Below are 20566 nucleotides of genomic sequence, written 5' to 3'. Positions count from 1 at the left end.
AACATGCTAAAGCTTTTGCTGGAGCTTTTTAGAGAATAACTTTCTGCCTGGTCATTTCGTTCCATTTCCTTTTTTGGCAGAAAAGTGAATTTATTGTTAAATTATTGCTAGGGCAATATATTATATATTAAATCTCTTGATTATAAGTGATACCATGACGCATTCGTCGTTTAATCGAGTATACAGCTCATCCGTGTAAATAGATCCTGGAGACAAATGTTCGGTGAGCAAACAATTGGTATTGATTAATTCCGCGTCAATAAATAAATATATTTTTCCGAACTTTTTGGCAGTGCTTATCAATCCACAAACACCCGCAGTACAAATATATGCAAATAAGTGAATACTTATGCCTTTGAACGAGTCCAAAGAAAGTAATAAAATTTTCAGAAACAAATCTAAACAATGACAGCTGATTCCAGTGCACGTAATGTTTTCCGAAAGAATGGCGTTGCCGGCTTGGGCAACAACGGTCATGGTCGCAATCTTATTACGACCGCGAATCCCTCCGGCGGAAGTAGCGCCTCCCTACTCCAGAAACAGTTGTCCTTCAAAACGCCCGTTGGTTCCAAACAAATCGGCAAATCCGATGAAATCGAAATGATTGACAGTGCAAACATCGAAAATTTTAACACACGATATAACAAGGTAAACCATTCCTTTGTCTAGATATCTAACAATCTATCTAACAACAAAAATTCACATCCATTTAATTGTCAATATTACTATAACTGCAACACTGCGTATGAGCAATTTTTGTGGCCCAAATGAGTTAAAAATCATAGTAATGTTTAACATATTTGAAATTTACAGAACAGCATTATAGGATGGATATGCTGTGCCCCCTGCATTTGGCTGCGAACATCAGCAGCGGTGCACAAAATGGCCATCACATCAGCCACTTTACTGGTCACCACACTGCTGGTAGCATCGCCCATCTTGTTTTTGATAAGCACGGCTCCCTCACCTCTGCCCAGAGATTGTTATATGGATGGAGATCGGTGTTCGCCCGCCGTCTCAACACCTCCAGAATGCTCGGATGCCATTTGCGAGGCAGTGGCCTCCAGCATTCAGGCCAGACTCAATTGGAACAAGGACCCATGCACAGAGTTTAAAAAGTTTAGCTGTTGGCGCAACACGCGGAATAAAAATATAACAAATCTTATTGAGATGGGAAACTCCCAGAAAAGCGTCGATTCACAAATGCTGTGTAAGATCTTTCATGCACTTTAAATACTTTCTTTAACAAATCTCTTTCTGTATAGATCTTTTCCAGAACAAGATTATGAACGGCAGCTTTAATATATTGCACAATTTGTTCGAAAGCTGCTTGCAGCAGACAACTAACTCAACTATTATGCACAAGATATTCGACACCTTAGGAGGATATCTACCTGTTGGTTCAGTGGGACCGTCGAGCATAGCACCTTTGATAGCTAAGATATATGATCTCGGTCCAAGCCCATTAGTAGACTTATATTATGATCTAAGCTATGGAAGAAGACCGCACATTCTTCTCATTATTAGTGGACCTAGTACATCCTCAACTATTCTCGAGGTATATCTAAATATTTTATTATAGACATAACAAATAATATAATGATTTTTCTTAGCGTAAAATACGTTGGATGAGCCCCAAAGCACCGCCCAGTCGTATTCGACAAGGGGTACCAAAACTGTTAGCCGATTTAATCGAAAATTTTCTACCCTATTTTGTGTCATATGCTCAAAGAGTTTCTGAGAAGGATACTATTTTTGAATTCATTAAGGACTTGAACAAGGTTAGTTTAACTTATTAAGCCGCTATAGAGTTTTATAACGAGACCCTTCATTTCAGCTTCAAGTCGAGCACTCTCGCCGTGGATTCTGGGATAGTACTGTTTTATATAATGTATCTAGTCTACAAGACTTGTATCCAGTTGTAAGTGCTATTAATAAATATCTAGTCTAATCTAAATTAAACAATTTATATTTTTTCAGCTAAATTGGACATTGTTAATCCCACAGAATTGGAGCGGACCCATCGTTGTCAGGAATAGTGATTATCTTAAAGCCTTAGAATATTTTCTTACGAAGTACCCAACTAGAGTTGCACATAATTCACTGCTATTACTGAGCGCTTTAGAAATATTGCCAAGGGATTATCCAAGCCCTGAGGTATGCACCAGATCTACAATGTGGGCTCTACCCGAGCTGTCCTCATCCTTATACATTGCTCAACACTCATCGGAAGATTTAAAGGACACCACAAAACGCGTAATTATAATCTGAGCGTACGCCAATCCGAATATTTATCTTACAAATGTATATTATAGGCGGAGATAATTTTTAAATCGCTGAAAGCACACTTAAAGAGAGCACCTTCTTTGAAAGGAGCTGCCCTTGTTAAACTGTCGGCATTGAAGATCCAGTCGCAAACCTGGGAAGGATTTTCAAACACAACGGACTTATTAAAGACTCTTCAATCCTTGGATATAACAGCAGAATGCTGGTTTCAAAACATTTTAGAGATTTACAAGAAGAACAAACTGGTACCAAACGATATAAGCTTGAACGGAGGTTCGCATGATGCGTAAGTTTATTAAAAATAAAATGGTATCCATTTTTGTAAACGATATTATTTCTTTTAAAGTTGGGCTTACCCTATTGTGTCAACCATATTTTATGATACACTGAGCCATTCAATCGGTCTGTATAATTTAACTACAATAAATCACTGATAACAATAATAATTCCGTAAATACTTGCAGTTGTTCCATTATCTGTCATACTCATACCGTATTTCAATGCTGTATTGCCTCCATATTTACATTACGCATCTGTTGGTGTTTCCATTGCCAAAGAGATTTTAAGATCTATCACAAAATCGTTTGACGAAAAGGCTATGCGTTGTGTACCACATTCTGTAAATATATTTTCGAACTATAGTCGAATGGATATTCTGATACATTCAGGAGGAATGCAGATCTCATACCACTCAATGCTTTCCCTAACCGGTCCTATTAAAGGAATGGCAAGACTACCTGGCCTGAATTTAACGCCGACACAAATCTTCTTTTTAGTTTCGGCTCAGGAACTCTGTGCTGAATCGAACTACTTGGGTATCGATACAAATGCTCCCGAGTTTGATAACATGTGAGTTATACAAAAAACTGTTGGTTTTCTAATATATTAATTTAATCTGATCTATTTTTAGATTGGGTTGGCTCGTTGCCCAAGGTGGGAGTGCGACTGAAGTTTTCAAATGTCCATCGGGATCTATGATCAATATACAAAAAACCTGCAATGTGCTTTAAATATTATTTGAACGTCACCTTCGACTATTTACTTTGTCTAAGATCCAAACACAGTTTAAAATATTGTAGCTCTAGAGACTTACCTATTAGTATTGTTTTTTATTTTAAATGAAAATGTATATTTTAAATAAATATACTGTTAATAAATTGTTGGTTTATATTTAAAGCATCCGACTTTACATCTATATGGAATTATGCATAATATATAAATATGTGATCAAGTTAGCCTGCTAGCTAGTTATCAAAGTATATGGAATAATAACAAGTTTCAATAAAATGGAAAAGCGAATATCTTCTATTTTAAAATGTGGAATTATTATTTATCTATTTGTTGCTTTAACAACAAGTGAAATGCCCGATAATTTGAATGCCATTCTCGTCAAATGTCCCAAAAACGCCTTAAACAAATCATGCGAGACGCAGTTAATTGTTAATATTCATATGAACCCAAGCTTCGATTTGGACAACACGGAAAAGTTTTGGGTGGTCGATCAAGTGTACGATCCATCAAAAGGAACGATTTCAAAAATAATATCGCCCTATTTAATAGTGCTTAGCAGGGGCGAGCCCGTTGTAATGTACCCTCTACAGTTCTTGAAAGTCAGTACACTGTACAAAATTTTTATGTAACATCAAATTTATAATTTAACCTTAGTCAATAAATCATAATATAGTTAGCAAGAGGCCCTTGAAAAAAGGCAGTGAGGTTTCGGATCTTGGTGGTTCTGGATCGTGTACGACTAATGAGGACCACCTTGAAACAAATATAAAAGGGCATGAGATTGGAAATGCATCAAGATGTGAGTCACTATTTTGTATTTTTTTGAGTTTATAGTTAATTACCCCTTTATTTTAGTGAAAAGAAATAAGTTTACAGACTATACCAAAGGAAGATCAATTTTATCAAACTTTTTCGGTAAGGAAAAGCAAAGTAAACCTCCACCATTTTGGCAAAGCGGTAACAAAATAAATGATCAATATCAAAATGACATTTCGAGCCTCGGGCTTGTTCAAGTAATGGATACAACTGTTAAAAAAGGTGATTTTTAAGATTCGAATTTTACGATTTTGTTAAAGTTTTGTAATTTTTCAGACCATCTAGAAGCTCCGACGGAGCTCTTTCATATAAACAAAGATATACTAAATTACAATTTTAATGGACAGGGCAACACATTTAAGTCGCGGCACAACTATGATATCAAACCGAAATTCGATGAACGACCGAGAAATAATAAAATTGAAAGCAAGCCAAAAGAGTATTTAGAAAATATCAACACTTTGGACGATAGTGATATACGATTTTTAAATGAGGTATATTTATGCTATAAATACATTATTTTTTATGACAAAATAATGGCATATTTCAGGAATTAAAAAATATAGAGCAACAACATATTGAAGGCAAGCTTCATAAAAAGTATACACAATTCGAAAATCCAGAGGATGAAACAGTTCCAGATATTCTTTTGTAAGTTTTAAAATCTTAGTCAACAAAAATTTATAAATGTTTTATTATTAGATATGATCAAATAGCGCATGAAACAAGAAGGAAACTGAATCATGAAAAATTTCAAAACGATTATATATTACCTAGAAAAAGTTCGACAGACATGAATGATTTTTCATACAGAGAAGATTATAAAAATAATAAATTTAATTCACCTAGTAATAGTCTTTCCGATGGAAATGATCTTTCACATGAAGGTAATAACAATAATATTTCACCCAAAAATAAATATGAAACAAACAATTTTAAAACCCCTGTTAAAAGTCAACCAAATATAAATGATTTTCCGTTAGAGACTGAAAATGAAAAATATTCTTTGAAGTCCGTTAGTTCAGGTCTTTCCAATGAAAAGAAATTTTCGGAAAGTAAGAAACAGAATTTTAATTTTAAACCCATTCCGGATGTAAACGAATATCCAAATGAAAGGGAATATAATAACAAATATTTTAAAGGGTCATCTCAAGAACTATCTATTGACCATGATATGCCACAGGACGCTAGAAAGGAACTCTATAACTTAAGGACACCAGCCGATGGTGCATCCAAAGTAACTGATTTCACACACGAAATAAAAAATGAGAACAATTTTTTTAAGACGTCAGATTACAGTCTTTACGATAACAATTACTTAAATTTTAAACCAGATAAGTCATATAATTATGACAATAGTCCACCCATCGCAAATGATTTCGGGAGTGACAAAGAAAATCTAAATTTTAATGCACCTATGAAGAGTCTGTACAGCAATAATGAATTTTCGCAAGATAAAAATAACGAATTTTCAAATTTACCTGTAAACGATATAGATGACTTTTCGTGGACCCAACAAAACATTGGAGACGATAGTTTGGATTTTATAATAAACCACCACATGAAGCAAAGATTGCCAAGTGAGTTTAAATTATTGCGTAAATCATAGTGTATTTTAAAATTGTACAATTTAAATTTCAGACAGCTTTGATTTTAAAAATAATATTAACAGTCGAATGGATTTGAATTCAGAATATTTTATGCCAGATAGTCAAAAATATTCAAATTTTGGCCCAAAGCCATACAAAGCCATAAACCCATATTTAACTTACCCGAAGAACAATTTTTACAGATCGTTGCCCAATTCCCGATCCAGAAGCTTTAAAAGAATGAAGCGAAGTAATCTTCAAGTTGAAGATATAGAAAAAAGTGACGGTTCTCAATTGGATCAGAAGTACGGTACCGACACAAAAGATCTGAACTCTATAAAAATATTTAACTTGAAAAACATCGATGATAATAGTGAAATTCCATGCGATACGTGTGGGGGGAAAAATAAAAAGAAGGATGAAAAGCCTCGATCAAGATATTGTAGTGTTTCAGACGAATCTAAAAGTGCTGGAAGTAAAATTGAGGATATTGACTCTAAACTTAATGATGCCGTTCCTTGCGATACTTGTGGTGGTAAAAATAAAAAGCCTGATGGAAAACCTTTGCCTGGTGGTCTGCCACTTGAAATCAATTCTATAAAAGCTGAAAATGAAGAGCAAAGGCTTCCGGATTATATGATACCATGTGAAAGTTGTAAGAAAAGCAATAAATGTACTGAAGGAAACCTGGGTTCTGCATCCTGCGGATGTATAACTAATCCAAGCGTATGCAGTTGTGAGTCCTCTAAGTTATCAAGGGCTTTAAACGAAAGGTAATATTGGAAAAAGTTTGATATTTCTTTGTTATAGTTTAATACTTTTTTTAACCAAATTACACGTTTAGTGCAAAGGACTTGACCTATTCTGTATTTAATATGAAAAATCCAGTTCCGTTTTTAGCCACTACGATACGTGTTTTTAGAAGGCGCCATAACACTTGGTGGAGGGTTGTCCCAATAGTTACGTAAGTCAGGAAAATTCAACTGAATTGACTACTTTTATTATTTATTTTTTCAGGCTTGATAGTGTATCCGGAATATTCGCCAACAAAGATCTTTCAGCAGTTCTTAGTTCACATGTCGATTTGATTGGCTTGGAAAAATCAATAGGCTTTTCGAACCGAAAACTTATAATTCCAAAATCGAATGACAATGGATATGCTAAGAAAAGGCATGCCAATACCTTAAAAGAATTGCGGAGTAACATTGGTAATAGTGTTTTAGTTGATACTTCAAGTAAGGACATATCAATTCGGGAAATAGAAAACTTTATAAATGTAAACATGGAAAAGGCGGCAAAAAAAGGAGGTTTATCGACGAGAAGCATTGATGGATTGGGATACTTTCCAGTTTCTATGAACGCCCTAGAGAATTGTCCGCATAAAGACAAACATCTTTGCCTAAATATTCGGGAAGAAAAAGTTCCAGGTGATAGCCATCTCTCAGTTTTATTTTTAGAACTTTTAATGCTTAGACGTTTTTATGGTAACTACATTTTTTTTTAGAATTTAGCATAAAAGTCAAGATTCCTTTTCGAGAAAATGCTCTTGTTATGCGAAATAAGCATTTAGTTAAAATTTCAAGAATTATTACCGACGCAACGACAAAGGATGCGCTTCAAGTTTCTATTGATGTTATCAACAAAGGACTTGAAGCGCAGGAATTTTCCGTATATGTCTGCAATTGTGAAGTATCAAGTAGTGCCTCATTAGCAACTAGTGCCAGGAGATTGTTACAACCGGACATCGGTCAAACTGTCACCTTTTTAATGCCCCTAATAGTTAACCCGAGAAAAAATAAGAAATTTAGTTGTGATGGTAAGTTTTTAAAACTTGTTCAGCATTTTTGTATTTTTTTAAAAACCTTTTTAGTGGTGGTCAAGGCCAACGTATTTAAAGATAACGAGGAATCGGATGATGAGATACAAAAACTAGATGACCCAAAAGTTGGAGTTGTTGCAAAAAGATCCATGGACGTTAAATGCCACGCAAGGTGCTTTTGTGTCTGGCGGTGTCGGTGCCATTGCATCGGAAAGTTGGAAACTTTCATTAACTATAATGCTTGTGAAAGACTGGATCCCAAATCGGAAAAAGAGGCTGGCCTCATTTACAATTGTCCACCTGGTAGCGAAAAAAATGATGTGTGCATCAAAGATATAACAAGTGAACGGAATGAGGAGATAACTTGTGATCTTACTTGTAAAATTATAGCCATTACATTGCTTGTTTTGACATTGCTATTTTTATTGGGTAAGAATAATACAAGATATAAAGATTTAGAAATTATCCCTTTCCCATAGGAGTTTTAAAGGCGATCTTAGGAATCTTTATTCAGAGCATTGGTCGGTGTGGATTTGACACAGTTCAACCGGGCAGGAATTATGATTGCACCTCCTCGATAAGAATATTTTTAGTCAACTGTTTCTTTTTCATAATATTTCCCTTTGCATGCTGGTGTAAGTTCTTCCGACCCAAGGAAAAAGACCTAAGAGACGCTAGCTACGATTGGGATTGTACCTCTGAATCTGGAGATAGCCCTGATTGTTCTTGTGATGTAAATATAACATGATGTATGTAAACCTTTGCAAAATTATTATTCTTCTTTGTATTTTAGAAAAAGGAGTCGAGTTCAAGTTGTCGTCTCCATGGTGGCCAAGATAAAACACTACACAATAATTTAGTTCTCGCCTTTGCTCCACTCCATGAAAACGGATTATTTAAAGATGAAAAATCAGATGACGAGCAGAGTCATCTGTTCATTTTAGAAGTTTTGGAGGAAAGCAAGCATTCACTGACTAAAATGGTATATTCGGTTCTAAGGCTTTAAAATTATTTGTTGTATAAAATATGGTTTTTTTCCTTGCAGATGAGTCAAGCTCCAGAATCCGCCCACAATATTAGGCAAAGTATGGAAAGTGACGCCGATGCTATAGCAGCCGATGAGTTAGTGGAAAGTCTTAAAAACTCACAGGTTGCTTATAGGACAATGAATTCGCCAGTTGGCGGAGTAATCGACATCCCGGAAAACCACCAATATTGTATTAAGGGTTTCTTTTTACCAATTGCAAACTCGACCTATGAATTTATGAGCTATATTCCATTATCTCAGTTCGTAGGAATCTCAGAAGAGGTATTTATTAATATTCAAAAATATTCTTAATACTAATGTGTAAAATATTTGTTTAGAACGAGGTTAGGAGACTACCAAAACCTCAATATATCCACTCAAATGAATTCTCTAAGATATATGCTGATAAAATGGAGGTCCATAAATCAGCTGACCTCTCAGTGGTTCCTCCATTAAATGTTCCTTGCATTAACATCGACCATTGCACCCAATTGGAGAACTCGTTTGTAAAACTCGCAACGCAACAGGAACAAATAAAAGCTAATCAGTCTTAAAGAATTTATATTATAAATAATGTTTCTAAATATGTTTATAATTTATGTTTGTTTTATTAAATTTTAATAGTTTACATCGTTTACTGTATGCTAATTTATGGCAACGTTGTACTCAGAATGTTCATTATATGGAGTGGTTGATTTTATTTGACTATCCAGAATTTCATCAATGCCTGCTCTAATGTCTATTAATCCACTGCCGTCTGACACTTCATTCGAGGAATCAATTAATTTCTGTGAGTCAGGTGAGATTGTAGTTTGGTTGCTTCCATTATCATAATATTTTATGAAGTACACTTCCGGTGGATTTGGATTTGGGATGACTGTATCAACTGGTTGGTTTTGACTTGGTGTTTCCGTGTTGGTTTTCAGTGTAGCGGTAAGCTGTTGAGTTTCATCTATAAAAATCTCGCCCGGATCTCTAAATTCGTACACCGATGTATTTTCAGATGCCTGACCCTGGTGCTCGTCCGGGGAATCGTAGATATATTCGCTATTGTCCACAGCTGAATATAAAGGGTTAAGTTGCGCTACTTCTCGATTGGTATACAGCAGATTATTTCCATTGATATGTGAAGGCTGCGAGTCCACAGTCGAATAATGGTTTGTTTCGAAATTTACATTGTAGGTGTTGGAGTCACTTTGAGATACATAATTTACTATCGGCTTTGGAGTGGTATTGGGGACAAGATAATGGTAATGAATGTGTTGAACTGGTCGTGTGTTCTGTATTTGCAATTGGAAATCAGAGGAATATGTTGACTGACTGTTTATTTGGGAACCGAACTCTGTTCGCGTTACTGATGGGTTTTCATTGATTTTTGGTTCTACAGCAGCATTAATTTGAGGTATATCAGATGGAGCGTGTGGGCAAGGGTGTTCCTGATCAGAATTGGATGCACGCGTGATATCACCAACATAACTAGCTGGCGGCGCGGGGTTTTGATTAACTTCCTTGTTACTTATGCGGTTTACAATTCTTCCAATCGACTGAGCTTCAATCAGGGCATTATTTACACCATCATCTCTTGAATGAAGTGTATTATCTCTTTCCACGACCGCACACTTTCCATGGAAACTAACTAGTAAAATAATATTAGACACAAAAAACACTCTTAAGCCCAACATATTTTCAAAAGTGGGTGAATGTATATCACAAAAGACCATCAACAACTGTCTTTTATCTGCTGCGCATGAGACTTTATATGGATCCGGATTACATAAACACTTTCTGAATTGCTTGGGTAATATCCATGAATCCCAACTTTGGGCTTAATCCAAAGCAAGCCTAATTTATTTATTTTTTGGTGAAAGGCAATTCGAATGCAATTATGGTGTCAACGTTAATAGAGGCGTGATTTGCGTGGGCTCTTTAAAATTTTACGCTCTTTCGTTGATTGCTCTACGGAATTATTAAGTTCATAAAATCACTTGATAGTAAAATGCTGCCTTCTGTGCTTTTCAAAATTTAAAGACTCCCTGGAAGGGTATAAAAATAGGTGGTTTTGTTTGGGTTATGTAATGTTTAGTGAAAGTGTTGTTTATTTATTCGTAATTTCATCACAACTCAAGGAGCTCCGTTGGGGATATACATATCATGTAAGAAAACACCCCAAAACATGCCAACAAATAATAGATTCTTTACTTAGCTCTTTATAAAGATTTTATTACTATAAAATGTATTACAACAAATATGTAAATGACAATAAAATGAGGAAAAAATACACTATTACACACATATATATGCTTGCGAATGTAGTTAAGCCTAGAACTCAGCCCCATTGTTGGCAGGGCATTATCGTGTTACTTAATATAAATGCAAAATCACTGTAAAAATTTCAAACTTAAAGTAATACTAAAAATAGTTTTATTACTTTTTGTTATTATTCATATTTAGATTCGATTGATATATAAGACATATATGTTCTTGTGGTTTTATATTTTGTATATTTTCATGACCTATGAATGAGCTATGCAGAGACAGTTTAATATCGGCTTTCGGCTTCCTAGCGAATGGGTTTAACAGGTGGTTTCTAAAAGTGGATCAGGCTTATAAGTACTTGTAAAGGGGTTTACATTATTAACAGTTGCGGAATCTTTGGGGACTCGTTTAAGGGAGACAAAGTCTTCAAGGCGACCTGTACTCTGCACAGCGGCATCTCTACTCACTTGAAGTTTATCTGTCCTGTAAGGGCCAACCAAATGAGACTCACCCACGCCATCAGATGTCGGTATTTTACTAACGTTACGATCGCTGAGAGACAGAGAAATGTTCTTCTCTAAAGGCGGTTCACGAATCTGCTCGGACAGTCGACGGATGTTGAGAGGAAGTTCCTCTTTTGATTGAGTTGGAATCGACAAAGAGCTATGTCTAGAATGCAATTTTTCTACTTGAAGCAATGATCTCGCTTGATCGTTTGGACAAAGCAAGTTACTATTATTTTGATATACAGATTTTCTAACATGGTTCGGCAATGGACTGGAAGTCTCCTTGACTTTATCCGGTAAAAAACTTGCAGATTTGCTTTGAATGTTTCCTTTAAGATCGTTTGAAGGTTGGTCGAGGGACCAAATTTTATGCGATGTATTACGATATTGTGGAGAAAATGGTGCAAAAAGCAGGCCTGGTTCATTTAAGAAGACTTGATCATCATCAAGCTCGGTTTTTGAATGCTTCAACTGCGGTTTTTCACATTTTGATTTCTCAGTTCTGGTCGAAATAAGTTTATTGTTAATGGAAGAGAGGGATTTTTCACGATAGATATTTTTTTTGGGAAGCCGCGAAACCTCGACAGTGCCATCCGTTTGCCGTTTGACCCACGGATCGATGGTGTGATGCATGTTTAAATACTTTTCCGCTTTCGGTGACAAGCTGTTCTTAATGTGTGAATTCTTTATCCATGGATCCGAGGGATACACCAAGCAGCCCGTACTCCTATTGTTCGTATCATAAAGAAAGTTTGCTTTATCTATCTCAACGTTGTTTGGGGAAGTTTGCTCCGATTTGCTAATTTTATGGGTAAGCTGGCGATAAAATTGATTGTCTGAAGTACTGGAAAGCTGCCTCGTTTTTTGGGAGTCTAGTCGTGGTGATTTTGTGATTTCGCTTTCATCGGAAATAATGATGGCCTGTTGAAAACCACTTTTATGCAATGTCAGTCTCGGAGACAGGGCTCTTTTATCCTTTCCAATCGAACTTTTCAATTGCAAGCACCCCTGGGTTGAATTATCTAATGCGTTTTTTTCCGTCGTTATAGATAGTTTAGGGTCTTTGAATTTGCTAATGGTAGCCAGCTTGCTGCCAGTATCTGAATTTAATTTGATTTTGTTTTCCTCGTTCGTTTCCGAATCAGACCCATTGGATTTGTGGGCTTTCTCACAGTTGCATATGATGGTTGATGAAATGGATAAGACGTTTTGACTGTCCTTTAGAGATCTGTTAGATGCCACTCTTTTTATACTATCAGTATCGATTTGCTGCGACACTTTGTTATTTAAATATCGACCGGAAAGTTGGGTATGCTGGCTATTTAGATATAAATTAGCATTCATTGGTGAATGTGGAGAGAGTACTGGAAGTGTTGGAGCAATATTTGGTTGTTTTAATCGAGAGACAAAAAAGCCGTTTGACTTCGTATCGGTTAATGGTGGGTCGTCTTTTCTATTTTGTTTGTTATGTCTGTTTCCGCACGATTTGCTTGATAACTCCCTGTTCGGGAGCTGTGGTGAGAAGGGTTGGGCTTTTGAATACGAGCCCGACTGTTTTTGCTAAAGAAACTTCTGCTCGAGAGCTTTAGTAGAACTCTGGCTGGAATTTGAGGCACCTGTAAAAAGACCGAACACACTCATTAGATATACTCAAGTTACCAAAACGCAATTAGAGAAAAAAGTTAAAAATTATGAATAGTAAAAAAGTTTCATTATTCTTGTTAGAAAACAAACAAGCCAAACTATAAAGTATTTTAAAATTGTAGCAATAGAAGACGATTCACTTTCTAAGTATCAAAAAATTGCTTTATTCAAACTTTTTGTCCTTACATATTAAAACCATATTACTGAAGCGTATTGCTAAAAGTTCATTTTTGAACCCAATGTGGTTATTTGATTGATTGTTCTACCAATATTATTAGTTATTAGATGATATGACCTATGCTTATTCAATTAATACGGGGACCAGGATCACAATGCTGTAAATATGGGGATCATGGTGCAAAAGTCCTGACAACTAGTTAAATATAATCTTTGTAAAAATGCAATTCTCGAATGTATTAATGTGAGCTAAATAAATAATTACATTGCCATATTTACGATCTATTACAAACCATCGTTTTCATTCCGTTTGTTATTTGTTTCCGCATTTTTTTTACTTGCTTCGCTTCCTGCGGTAGGGGCAGGATTCGGGTTCGGGTGTTTTGAACTTAGGGACGCACTACCTGCTGCTGGATTTGAATTGGATACAACGCCCGATGTAGTGTCACTAACGCCGCCGTCGACATTATTCTTTAATTGTCATTTGACGAGTTCCACCGAAAGAAACTTGCGCAGTCGCTCGTAATAATGTGGATGCAGTTCAACGTCATTGTGACCGGCACCCTGAAAATAATGTTTACGATATATTAAACTGAGTTTGAAGTCACAGTTGTTGATAAACAAATCAAAATTATTGCCACAGTAGATCCGATTAAAGTAAAGTATAATATTGCAATGACGCGATTCCACTGTTCTATTCAATGTTTATGAAAAGCGTGGAGATCGATATGAGACACTCAATCGATTTCAGTGGAAATGCCAGACTATTATAATTAATAACAATCATTATTCCGGTTACAGAGCTCAATAACAAATGCAATAACCTGATTTAAGCAGGTAATCAATCAAGAATAGATAAATACTGGTAATTACCTCCACCCAAAACGGCTCGACAGTCTTAGGACACCGCTCGTAGATTCCGATGCCATGGGAGAAGTCGATGACCTCGTCGTCGGTGCCGTGGATAACCAGAACGGGAGCCTTCACCTTAGCCACCTTATCAATGCTGCGCGGAAATCCGATAAGATCAGAATTGGGGGTGATCGCAAATTAATGAGTCCACTTACCTGGGGAAGGCGTCAAAGAACCAGGTTCTCTTTGTGTTCCGAAAGACGACCCTTAGACCGGACATCAGTGGAGAATGGAGTATCACAGCGCCGACTTCGTGACGCGATGCCAGGTCCACAGTGGGCACAGTGCCAATGCTCTGACCATACAAGATGATCGTCTCCGGGCTGATGTTGAATCTGGTTTTGACCAAGCATCAAAGGGTTAGAGTAGCGGAATACACGAGGTAACCCATGAAGTGCTCACCTGGTTCGCATGGCCTGCCAGGCTGCCTCTATATCCGCATACAGATTCTTCTCCGAGGGCTTGCCGCCACTCATCCCATAACCGGAGTAGTCGTAGCCAAAGATGTTGCAATTGATCTGGGAGCCCAGGGTCAGGTAGAAGCTGCTCATCTGGCCCAGATCGACGGCATTCCCGTGGGAGAAGAGCAGCGTGTACTTGGCGTTCTTGCTGCACCTGACATAGATGCAGGTGATGAGGTTGCCACGCGAGGTGCGTGTGAAGAAGGCCTCCACCTTGGACTTCTCCCGCTCCGAGTACTGCCACTCAGCTCGGTCGAACAGCTGCAGGTTGTAGCGGATGTTGGTGTCGTCCGCCGGAGTCAATTTGTATGTGGGTTCCGGTGGCTGGAAGGCCAACTTGGCCGCAATGGGACCCGGACATGGGGGGCAGCAAAACATGCAACAGAGCTCGCTGATACTGAACATGCTCGCACCGTGGCTGGCTCGAGTAGTGTAACGCCTCTACGGAATGCTAACGATTTCTTTGATTTCTTTTCTACAATGCACGATTACCATCAACCATCAACAAAGGACTAACGGAGTTTTGGGCTCAGACTTCGGGTCGGGGCTATTCGCGTCTATATCTCATCTATCCGTGTGCTCGCAACTTGTCGATGGGGCTAGGCGACGGCGCGACGAGACAAACATAACATTTTGCGTTCGCACACAAGATCCAACATAATCAAACGGAACGTTTAATGGCTAAATTGTCTTACTGAAATTTGGTACACTCACATTTACAAAATGGCAATGTAGATAGGGCTAAAACGCCCTAAAAAACAACGGCACTTTCGGTATTTTAAGTGTGGCCGCGTGCGCGCGAGTTCAAAATGCCAGCATATGTGCTGTCTTTTTTCAGGGAACGGAATGAAATTGGAACAGGGTAAAACAATTTCAATATGGCTAAAAAGTTCTCTAGTAAATAAATACGTTTAAAAATGTTTCAATTTATAAAATTACCTTAATTCTTTATAATTCTTTTAGTACCATTTATGTTAAGTACTTAAAAAACACTTGATTATTGCACCGTTTTAAAAATGATAAGTGAAATAAAATGTGCCAACATCTTTAAACCGTTACTGGAATTCCAAACATAATAATTAGGGAACGCGAAACATTACAACTTAATAAATTGTGGGTCAAGTCCATTTGTTTTTGAACAAGGAACGAGCAGAACGGCTCAATTAGTTTTGGTTGCCTATCGACTGTCGATATGTCAAAAAAGTGTCTCTGATATATCGAAAATCAGGAGCTTGTTAATGCTGCGAAATGTTTGTTTATAATTGAAACCATTTGTTGATGCTGAGCTTTATAGGATGCGAGTTCTCAAAAAGAATCTTAACCCTGTCTATCTGTGATACTCTGTGATACAAACCTTTCAAAAACCGAGTAAGAAACACTGAATATACATATGTACATATATTATGTACTTGCAAATGGACGCATGTAAGGATGTTTGCAAAATGATTTCTTTATTTTTCAATAGAGTCTAGTAAAAACTTGCAAAAAAGGCTGTAACTTCGAATGGAATCCTAGGAGAGACTATAATACATAGATTCACCAATTGGAAGGAGTATGAAATATTAATCCTGCTTTCAATGGGTTTCACCTGGAATTGAGTGGAGCACCCTGGAGGAGAATCTTGGTTTCGCATTAGACATTGTCGAATTCCTGCGTGCAGGTGTGTAAATTATATCCTTCTGTGGTATTAGAGCAGACAGGCTTTATAAATACCAAAATTTGTACAATTTTTTAGTTACCGTAACATTACAGTAGCTCATTCCAAGGTGTCTCGGAAGACATTTCTGAGTCACCCCGGATTAGAAGAAATCTTCTCCCAGCAAAGATGTCTAGATTCTGTACTGACGATTATCAGACATCCAATTGAATATGATTGGAAAACATAAATTTTATATTTATATACTTTTTAATTTACTTCTGTCTCATTCAAGAAAATTATGCCTTACCTTGGGTGATTAGATATATTTAATTTCCTATTCAAGATCTTAGACAAGGTTTAATCGTCCGTACCATTATTCTTTGCTATTTTATAGCGAAATCTTTACAAATTGTTTTAACTTTTTTTATAATAGTTTAACATTGTAAATAAACATTCCCTTTATTAGGGTATTTCGAAATTCTGTTTCCAAGTCTAGCTCTCATTTCTTGTAAGACATAACAAACTACACTCCTCGCCGTATCGACCGATAGCCCCACGTTTCCTTCCTCTGGATGTGTATTTTACCATGTATGTGGACGTGGATGGTAACGAGAGCGAAGTATTCCAACTAGGGTTGAAGTCAAACATATGTAAGGATGATTGACAGCTAATGGAAACAAAAGCAATTCGAATACGTGTGTGCATGTGTAAGATGCAAATGATTTGCAAAACAAGGTAGAAAGGCAAGTTAACCATTGCGAACCTATTTTCGACCTGTAATCGAATTAATCGAGGTCTATTTATGTATTTACAACCTGTAGTTTGTTTTCGAGCTATAATTATCTAAGGAAGCAAACAATAGATTAGGTATACCATGTGAAAGGTAGGGAGCTGCAAAATGCACAGTGTTTTCGCTTCACGACTGAGATACGTAGGTTATTATTGTTTTTTACACATTCTATTGACGGCAACCTAAAATAATAGAGCTCAACTAAATGCCATAACGAATACGTCAGTTTGACAACAATACCTCATTATTTTTCTTCAAAAACAAACATTGAATACGGTATGGGCAGTTCTTTATTGACTTTAGAGATCTTCTAAATTCAACTGGTTACAATACAGTTTTGTTTAAATAAAATGAGTACACAAGTAAATAACATAAAATTATAATAATAGGACCACTAATGAGTATGTTTTAGATACATATATATAGCAATATTTAACTCTACGGATAACTGTAACGTTTAAAAGACCGGCAACGGGTCGTTATGAAAAAGCGGCGGTGTTTTCTGGTAGCAAGGTATATTGCCAAATTGGCTGTTGTATAGAAAACTTGGAAAGTACATGTGATACTGCGCGGCGAGCTCGTTAAAATTAAATGGCAAATTGAACGGCGGCTTTTTCAACGCGTCGGCATCTGGAGCCCCGTAATCCTTGTGCACTGGTCCCTCACTTGCCGTACTAGTAGGATCCGGAGCTATCAGACTCTCGATGGTGAAAGCACGCTTTGGCCGCACCGGAAGTTGAGTTAAAGTCGACGGAAGGATCGGCGGAATACCCTTATATGGTGACATTTGAGCAACAGATGTATGTCCGAGATCGTAGCTGTTGGGCATATGACCATTCCGCGACGGATCGGCAAAAGCCATCTGCGTTAGCTGGTCGTCCAGGTAATGGGATACCATCTCTGTATTGGCGGCGGCAAATTTCCAGTTTGATATATCCTTTTCGAGCTGTTTGACGCGGAAACGCTTTCGCCTCCTCAGCAGGCTTCCATTTTCGAACATATCGAAGGCCATCGGATGGAGGGTCCAGTATGATCCCTTGCCCGCCTTCGTCACATTCCGTGGCACTTTGATAAAACAATCGTTGAAACTCAGATTGTGCCGCAATGAGTTTTGCCATTTTTGCGTGTTCTTCCGGTAATAGGGGAACTGCTCCATAATAAATCGATATATCTCACTGAGCGGCAGCAATCGTTGCGGAGAATGTATAATGGCCATGGCCGTTAACGATATGTACGAGTATGGGGGCTTCTGATCACCGTAGGTCATTTTCAATGGGCGTGGCATTGCAAAGTCGTTTAAAATTTCACACAATCCGTCCGTCGTCCGCACACAATTCCTTTTCAATATTTAGAGCGATGTTTTCTCGGCGGCAGCAGCGTTAAGACTAATACGAGGGGCAGCAAAACTTCATGTTTTATGGAACTGGCAGCACGAAAAGAGCAAGACCGGATCGGAGAGGAGAGTTCTCTCGCATACATACCCATGCCGGGTATGCGGTACCCACCCGGTGGTATATCCAGTATTCCGAGGGAGAAGACAAGTCGGTCTGGTCTGGTCTAATATGGTATTGTTTCCCAAACAGGTAATCAGATCTGGTTGTCCTTGTCTGAATTGTGTACCAATGGGAAGCGAAGGTGTTGTTTACGGCGAATTTCCGAATGGGTTGCTCAGGGAGTCTTAACCAATCATCGGGCCCGCGATTACCCATACAATATATGTGGCTCAACACCAGGAGCGTGGCGGAAAAGCGTTTTGTCCCAACGACAAGGCAACGGCAAACGAGGCCCCATTTTTTCCCTTCGCCATTTTCAATTTTCGGTGAGAGATAGTACATGCGTGCTGTAAAAGCACAATTGCAGGGGAAAGCCCTTGATTTGCAAGCTTTTGTCAATACCTGTTTATTTTATATGAATTGTGGGCGTGCCAGAACATGAAATAATAAAGGAAACGCTCGTATTTCACTTCCCATCGCATTACTCCCCTTCATAAAATGATTTAAATTGTTTTGGCTTTTGCATGAAATTGAAAAATAAATTATAAGCACAGCCGTATTTGCTTTATGGTATATGTACGTTGACCAGCCTTAGTTAAGCATATCAGTAGGGAAAATTATGGTGATTTAAGCAAGAACTAACTATGCGAGATTAAGTACATTTGTATGTGTTAAATAATCTTACTTTTTATAATTCAGAATTGACTGTAGTTTGCTAGGAAGAAATACATCTTATGATTGTCATATAGGTAAAATGTAACTTGATTATTAACCGTAATTTTTTTAGTCAAAGACTTCGTAATATTACTACCTTATTATTTATTTTATTATTTTGTTAGTTAATTATATTTATTTATTTATTATAACCATTTGTTTGATATTTTTTTTATACAAGTTGTTGATATCAAAATTGTTTTTTTTTTGTTGTTTTGTTGTAAATTTCTTGTAAGAGATTGTCATACGGAAAGTTAAAAATTTTTGTTCTTTCAAATAGACGTCTGGAAACATTTATTTTATAAAAAATATATGATTTTTATAAAACCTAATAATCTTCTTGATGCGTTATTATAATTTATTTTAAGTAAAATAAATTTAATAATGTTTTATTGTATTTTATGAACGGCAATCATCCGATTGCGATTAAACGTTTTAAACTTATTGATTGCAAATTCGGAAATGCTTTACGCATATCTCCGTTATTCTTTTAAAATTAAAAAAATATATTTTTGTAATTTTTACTTAAAAAATTCCCAAGTAGCTAAATCCTAATCCTAAACTATTAGTTGACCAAGACTAAATAGACCTTATATTGTAAAATTTATTTTTAGCATAAACAAATTAAATGGTGCTATGCTTTCCCGAACAATTTATTGCAAACCCTTTTATTATTGACCAGACTGCGCAAAATAGAACATTACGGACTTTTGTAAAGTTGTACAAAATTTCATTGCCTTTTTTTTTTAAACCTGGTCAGAGAATGAAGGAAATTGTTTAAAGATATTCCGTTTATTGAGCAAAATTGTCTTTTTTACAAAATTGAATCTATGTTGTTTGACTGGAAATATGTTTTAAGTAATCTACAAAAGTGGAGTTATTCAATTCCCAAAAAATAAAATGTTTGCACACTTTTAATTTTATTTTTTAAAGAGTTCTTTATATTTGGTAGAAAATTATCAAGCCCATGTTGATCTCACCTGCGCCATATTCGACCAACATTTATAATATATTTATATACAACTTATATTGTCAAGTTTTTTAACGCATACATTTTAATGTTTAATGTAATCCATGGCCAAATTAGTCGTCCACCAATTTATTTAATAATTACCCTCAATGTTCTAGAGATTATAAAGTAATATCGATAGCCTTTGAATTTCTTCAGGCAACCAATAAAAGTAAGTTACTTTCATTGTCCAAAGCGAATATTATAAAAAAACACAATAACATAATAACTCACAAGCGACGCGCTACTAACTCAAAGATCCCGACAGACTGCTAACGAGATAATAGAGGTGTGTGCATAAAGTAGAACGATATCTTTCTTTCCTTTCTTTTAGTTGAGTATTATAAGCTTAGTTGATTTCTAGTTTCCTAGGCTGACAGCAGCGTTTAAATGTACATGTTAATTAAATTAAATATA

General features: G+C 36.6%; 5 protein-coding genes across 7 annotated transcripts; 2 read left to right on the top strand and 3 right to left on the bottom strand.

The window, feature by feature from the left end:
• Positions 1-35: 35 nt before the first annotated feature.
• LOC119545764 lies at positions 36-3462 on the top strand. Its single transcript, XM_037851610.1, has 11 exons — positions 36-223; positions 294-648; positions 814-1210; positions 1266-1558; positions 1614-1781; positions 1838-1921; positions 1981-2256; positions 2316-2572; positions 2633-2688; positions 2751-3135; positions 3197-3462. Exons 2-11 carry the CDS (start codon positions 406-408, stop codon positions 3294-3296), a joined length of 2259 nt encoding a protein of 752 aa, XP_037707538.1. The 5' UTR covers positions 36-223; positions 294-405; the 3' UTR covers positions 3297-3462.
• A 181-nt stretch (positions 3463-3643) lies between these two features.
• Positions 3644-9102, top strand: LOC119552805. Its single transcript, XM_037862645.1, has 15 exons — positions 3644-3896; positions 3952-4096; positions 4153-4335; positions 4390-4607; positions 4664-4764; positions 4816-5697; positions 5786-6475; positions 6547-6666; positions 6720-7129; positions 7207-7518; positions 7573-7950; positions 8001-8254; positions 8315-8503; positions 8567-8830; positions 8887-9102. The coding sequence occupies exons 1-15, from the start codon at positions 3648-3650 to the stop codon at positions 9100-9102; spliced, it is 4611 nt and encodes a 1536-aa protein (XP_037718573.1). The 5' UTR covers positions 3644-3647.
• A 90-nt stretch (positions 9103-9192) lies between these two features.
• Positions 9193-10680, bottom strand: LOC119556421. The gene has a single exon (XM_037868642.1). It carries the CDS (start codon positions 10267-10269, stop codon positions 9193-9195), a length of 1077 nt encoding a protein of 358 aa, XP_037724570.1. The 5' UTR covers positions 10270-10680.
• A 67-nt stretch (positions 10681-10747) lies between these two features.
• On the bottom strand, positions 10748-15239 carry LOC119556413 (alpha/beta hydrolase domain-containing protein 17B). 3 transcript variants are annotated; one of them, XR_005219975.1, is made up of 5 exons: positions 14446-15239; positions 14199-14378; positions 14005-14137; positions 13425-13695; positions 12720-12926 (listed from the first exon to the last, which is right to left on the bottom strand). XR_005219975.1 is itself a non-coding variant. In XM_037868628.1 (4 exons), the coding sequence occupies exons 1-4, from the start codon at positions 14907-14909 to the stop codon at positions 13612-13614; spliced, it is 861 nt and encodes a 286-aa protein (XP_037724556.1). In that variant the 5' UTR covers positions 14910-15239; the 3' UTR covers positions 13100-13611. The 3 variants fall into 3 exon arrangements, 2 of the variants coding, with proteins under 2 accessions (XP_037724540.1, XP_037724556.1); XM_037868628.1 differs by lacking the exon at positions 12720-12926 and having other exon boundaries at positions 13100-13695; XM_037868612.1 differs by lacking the exons at positions 14005-14137; positions 14199-14378; positions 14446-15239 and having other exon boundaries at positions 10748-12926; positions 13425-13614.
• A 2055-nt stretch (positions 15240-17294) lies between these two features.
• On the bottom strand, positions 17295-18395 carry LOC119558920 (fork head domain-containing protein FD5). Its single transcript, XM_037872123.1, has one exon. The coding sequence runs from the start codon at positions 18216-18218 to the stop codon at positions 17391-17393; it is 828 nt and encodes a 275-aa protein (XP_037728051.1). The 5' UTR covers positions 18219-18395; the 3' UTR covers positions 17295-17390.
• Between the last annotated feature and the right edge of the window lie 2171 nt (positions 18396-20566).

Source organism: Drosophila subpulchrella, chromosome 3R (genome assembly GCF_014743375.2).
Source record: "Drosophila subpulchrella strain 33 F10 #4 breed RU33 chromosome 3R, RU_Dsub_v1.1 Primary Assembly, whole genome shotgun sequence".
Classification (NCBI taxonomy): domain Eukaryota; kingdom Metazoa; phylum Arthropoda; class Insecta; order Diptera; family Drosophilidae; genus Drosophila; species Drosophila subpulchrella.
Note: the sequence above shows the minus strand (reverse complement) of the source record. Positions and strands in the feature narration are given on the sequence as shown.